The sequence below is a fragment of the Odontomachus brunneus genome, unplaced genomic scaffold (assembly GCF_010583005.1).
Source record: "Odontomachus brunneus isolate Ranch 3 - 2012 unplaced genomic scaffold, Obru_v1 Obru_scaffold_154, whole genome shotgun sequence".
Taxonomy (NCBI): Eukaryota; Metazoa; Arthropoda; class Insecta; order Hymenoptera; family Formicidae; genus Odontomachus; species Odontomachus brunneus.
Window position 1 is genome coordinate 317,409 of NW_022639604.1, and position 5,778 is coordinate 323,186.

General features: G+C 28.6%; 2 protein-coding genes across 2 annotated transcripts in view; both read left to right on the plus strand.

Annotated features, from left to right (window-relative positions):
- Window positions 1-5,778, plus strand: part of LOC116850733 — a 26,329-nt gene that overhangs the window by 15,778 nt on the left and 4,773 nt on the right. The window lies entirely within an intron of this gene.
- On the plus strand, window positions 1,534-3,729 carry LOC116850737. The gene is made up of 2 exons (XM_032829353.1): window positions 1,534-1,751; window positions 1,831-3,729. The coding sequence occupies exon 2, from the start codon at window positions 1,940-1,942 to the stop codon at window positions 2,915-2,917; it is 978 nt and encodes a 325-aa protein (XP_032685244.1). The 5' UTR covers window positions 1,534-1,751; window positions 1,831-1,939; the 3' UTR covers window positions 2,918-3,729.

Below are 5,778 nucleotides of genomic sequence, written 5' to 3' on the forward strand. Positions count from 1 at the left end.
ATGACTTCGCCGCCTCACACCCCCTTAGACAACAAGTTTATCGTTTGCAATGTTTAAATAATGCTAATGTTTCAATAAGGCTTCGTTACTTATACATGTTCAAATATATTTCTAATTCGTGCACTGTTTGTATGTACAAGTGGCCACAGATATTTACTATAAAAATCGTAAGTCTCCCTTAAAATCTTGTATACATGTCTTTTTGTAACTATTTCTTTCAAGTACCACAACAAGAAACAACGGTTTCTTATGGAGTAGCACTTTTGTACATAACAAACTTTTGAACAAAGTCCTTGATAATTTACTACATAACATATATTATACTTACATTTTTTTGTATGTTTTTCAAACAAAATATTTTTTGCGAAATAGCAACAAATTCTTTAATGTATTTTTTAAAGTATGTTTTTTTAATGATACTTATAAATATTATAATATTTTCAAACATATCCGTGTTATACAAGTGATAATTATTTCATTGTTCTTTAAAGTGAAACATTATATAATACATATTGTACTTTCTCAATTACATTATACATTGTATTACTTACATTATATATTGTATTTATACTAACATATTCTATATTGTATTTTCTCAATTTCTGCTCAATTTCTTCTGTATTTTACAGGTAAATTACTTTTCATACTCCCTCTCTCTCCCATTGATTATTACTATCACAATGACAACAAATATCTTTAGCAAAAAATGATTGCCACAGAAAAAATTCGGAAAAGTCTGAATTATAAATAATTACCTCTGTAGATTTGTTTCTCTTATTAACGTATTATAAAAATTGTATGTGCCACAACTCGATTATTATAGTATCTGTGTTATACTATAAATTTACAATTTTCCGTGGAATATCATATGCATCATCATGTAGTAAGTTAGTTGCGACAAAAGTTGTTAATTCTATCTATATATCATAAATATCGAAAAAACATCTTAGAGACACCTGAGCAATACTATATTTGTTGTAGACATCTTTATAATGACGCTAAGATGTGTTTTATAAAATTGTGCTATTTAAATATTTCCTTTTATAGTTAAAAGAAATTTATATGTATTCACAACACAGCTCCTCAACTTTTAATATATATCTTTTTCCGTAGTTATTATTTAATTATATAAAATATTTTATAAATATTGGTAGTCGCATATTTATCTCAATATATTTTTCAGAGAAACATCATTTTTTTGTTCTTCAAATAAAGATACTTCTGCGAAAGAGTAACATATTTTTAATGTAACATGTTTTTTTAATAACACTTATAAATACTATTCCCAAAACGTATCGGCGTCGTACCACTAATAACTATTTCATTGTCTTTCTAGTCAAATTGAAACAATTTCATTGTATGCATCACATTTGTCATATTATTTCTCTCGACTAAGGAATACTTCTAGTTATATTGGCAGTTACAATTTATCTTGTCAACAATTTCCTCGTTACTTACAAACATACTTGTATACGTTACTAGTGTCCTTTGTATTATTATCAGCAAAACATCTATATATAATCCGCACATATGTTTCTGTTATATTCCATTAGTTGTTGAGCTTCGCGCATTATATCAAAATAAATATTACAAATAAAATATTCAAAAACGTTAGTTACTAAGACAAATCACCATGAGTGTTGGCGAAATAATAACTTTTGATGGACCATACACAAGAAACAAATATAATCAGTTTTTCAATCCAAACATTTGTCATGTTTGTAAATTGCCCAGCAAACATTTAATACCATGTAATAAGTGCTATATAGTTTCTTATTGTTCCAAAAAGCATGAAAAGATACATGAAGACTCACATCTGGTATTCTGCAGAAATCTAGCAAGGATAATAGGAGACAAATCGGATTGGAACACATGTCGTGATTGGAAAAACTGGGTGCAATCTCGATTGGAAATTGTAAGAAAAGTATGTCAGAACATAATGTACCCGCAAGATTTCGAATTAATCATATGCGCAAAATCGTGTTTTAAATGTTATCGACAGATAAACTTAAAACCATGCGTCATTTGCTATTCAGCTAATTTTTGTGAGGATCACCAAATGCTATTTAATCTAGAACATAAGGATAACTGTAAAGAGCTGTTACTATCACTGAACATTAATATCGCCTGTATAAAAGACAATATTTTGCATTTCTGCCTAGGTAAATTGGAGTTTACCAAATTCCCTGATGCTAGACCTTATCATAACATGATTACATTTATTAACAGATATTTAGTCATGGAAAATCTAGATAACATTAAAAAAAAATTGTATTCCCCTATCCAAAGTTTCTGGACATTAGAACATTATGTGTGTTCGGATTATGTAACCGGTCCTCTGACATTACATTACGCGTTACAAGAATCAAAATTGTTATTTCTTCCGCGTAATGATTATATATTTATCGTCCATATTATAGATGCAAGTAAAACAGATGTAATATGTTTAAAAGTTTGGCATATTTTCCTACATATCTTTTCTAATATAAAAGAATTATATATTGTATTTATAAAATCGCCAATATTCGATTCGTGTGAACTAGGGACTGTTTGTTCAAGGTGTCGTAATTATAATCAGAAACTTTATGTTGAAAATGTATCAGAACCGTACCACAGATATGCGTGCTTAAAGTCATTTAAACAACCTAATGTGATCATAATACAGGACACACATTTGTATATGGTAGGAACCTGGCGTGAATCTATACCAACAATAATAGCACAAAAATGTCCTTTACTTTTTACCACTTTTGATATAGGCGAATTAAATTACGTTAGAGAAAAGATGCAAGAAGTAACAGGTGCAACGAGAAATCAACTGTACAGAAAAAATAAATTCCGCAGTTATAGACCATGTAAAAACCGTATCATTAATGGATTGTATTACCGAAATGCGCATTTTATTATGTATTTATGATTTTAAATTATTTAACCCAACCAATCACAGGCTGAAGATCAGGAGTTATTTTATCATAGTTTTCAATTAAGTATAGTATAGTATTGTAGATCATCCGTGTCCTTTATGTAATGAGTGATAAAATATTTGCAATATATTTTATATAGATTATAATCCTTATGCTGTACCCTTTAAACAATATACGTAACTCATTGAATGTTTTACGATTTTTATGTTTTAAACTGTCAAAGTATATTAAAAAGTATAAAATTAAAAACTTAGAACTATTAATATCTTTCGAGTTTTGTATCTGTTATTGTAAATTAAATACAAGTTTAATCAAAGTTGCAAATAAAAACAAGATTTTTTAATATTATGCATGCACTAGTAAATATATCTTATGTATCTTTCCGCTTTTTCTGTAAAATTGTAGCACATATACATTTTGTCCCAATATTTTTTGATCATTTTGCCAATGCATTTCTAAAGATAACCAACATATAAAATGTCTCAAATTCTAGGAATTAGTAAAAATTCTGATACTGCATAGTACTTATATTTCATTACTTCGTTTTTTACTGTCCATGTGATTTTTGTTTATTGTGCATAATAACTGAATAATTGCAACATATTTTATATGGATTACATTCTTTATACTTTACGTAGTACCAGAATCTATAACTCATTCCATTGATATTACAATAAAAATTGCCAAAAAAATATCGACACATACAAAAACATATCCGAAACTATTATTGGTGCCATCGATTATTATATATTATTCGTAACTGTAAATCTAACTGCAAATAAAATTTGAATTTTTAATAGTTTTATTTGCAAATATATTATATTTTCCCCCTTCTTCCTTTAAATATATAACATATGCACAGTTTGTTTCAATATGAACATATCTCCTATGCGCGTTTGAACATAACACATAATCCAATGACTAAACTTAACTTTAGGTAATTACATAAAAACTCAAATATAAAATAGGAACATAAGTTTCGGTCTACAACCTCGCTTTAAGCTTTAAATCATAAGCAACTACTAACTGACTAATCACAATCGATTATTCTTGAGACGTAAGGAAAATAATTGACTATGGTTGATCAGTTGTTTAAGGCTTAAAGCTTATAGCGAGGTTGTAAATACTAATGCGTCGTCTACAATGGCAATATGAGTAGTAGTAATTAGTAGTAGTAATAAGAAATAAGCAGTAAGTAAATAGACCAATCACAATCGATTATTTTTTAAACGTGAGAAAGGAATTGATCAATTTGCTTACTGCTTATTTCTTACTACTATTCCTACTGTCAATATAGACGACGCATAAGACGTCTTAAAAACGTCCTTTAGACGTCGGAATATCAGACTCATGTCCCGATTTTAGACGTTGTGCGAAAAAGTTCTTTCGTAATATCGGCTATATCTTCAAATATATTGGAGAAACCGAGTTCATACCCTATTAAATCAAAATATACATATAGTAGTATAATGATTGCACTAAATATGTTTCCTTGCTTTCTTTTCTACAAATTAATTATATAACAAATTAATAATAAAAATTGTATGTGCAATAACTCAATCATTATAATATCTATGCTATGCTATAACTTTACAATTTTCCGCAGAGTATCATTTATATCATTATGTAGTAAGTTGCGACGAAAGTTGTTAATTCTATCTATATATCATAAATGTCTAAAAGACATCTTAGAGACGTCTGACGATATTATATTTATATTATATTTATTGTAGTCTATATAATATCTTCAGGGTTGGGAAGTAACGCGTTACTTGTAACGACGTTACTATTTCGTTACTTTTGTTTTATAACGATTTGGTAACGCCGTTACTTTTTTGTATCAGTAGCGAAAAAGTAACGGCGCTACATTTTCTTTAGTAACGAGTAACGAAATTCATCGTTACTTGTATCGTTACTTTTTTACTATAATGACTTTTGTACACAGAACGCGGCAACACTTACCACGCTACGAAAGTTTACACATGATAAACAATTAATATGCTTTTCGTAAAGCCCATTCTACAATAAGCAATAAATCTTAAGTTATAACAAAATTGATCAATCATAGTCGATTATTAGAAGAATAATCCACTGTAATTGGTCAATTTTATTGCAACTTAAAACTTATTGCTTATTGTAGAAAGCCTCTAAAGCATGGTCTACAATGAGAACTTAAGCCTTAAAATTTAAGCTTTAAACTCTAAGCCGTAAGAAATTGATCAGACACAGTCAATTATTTTTCTTATAATTGACTGTGATTGGTCAACTTCTTACAACTTAAGACTTAAAGCTTAAATTTTATATCTTAAGTTCTCATTGTAGACCACGCTTAACTCATTGCGACATACATTTCTCTATCAAATTAATTTCACAGATAAATGTACCTTTAGAGGTTTTTGGTAATCGCTGATTACGAATCCGAAGCCAGATTTTCAAAATTTAAAATGGCGGATCCATATGGCGGACGAATTTTAGAAAATTATAGTATTTGTATGAAACCTAATATCTAGAGTTTTTTGGTTCGCTGATTATGAATCTGATCTCAGATTGTCGAAATTCAAAATGACGGATCCAAAATGATGGACAAACATATTAAAAAGAGGATAAAATATTATGAAAATCATTACCCGACGGTTTTTAGGGTCGTTAATTACGAATCAAATATCAAATTTTCAAAATTCAAAATGTTTGATCCAATACAGAAGACCAAGAAATAAAAGAATGTGTTTTAGGTCTTCAAAATTAGTGGGCGGAGATCTTTTTGGCAGCTGATTACGAATCTAAAATCAAGAGTAAATTTTTTTATCCAATGTAGTGTGCCAAACATGTAAAAAATGAGTCTTTTCAAAAGGTA

Coding starts and splice junctions, on each gene's coding strand:
- LOC116850737 (XM_032829353.1), top strand. CDS start 1,940: ATGTACCCGCAAGATTTCGAATTAATCATATGCGCAAAATCGTGTTTT.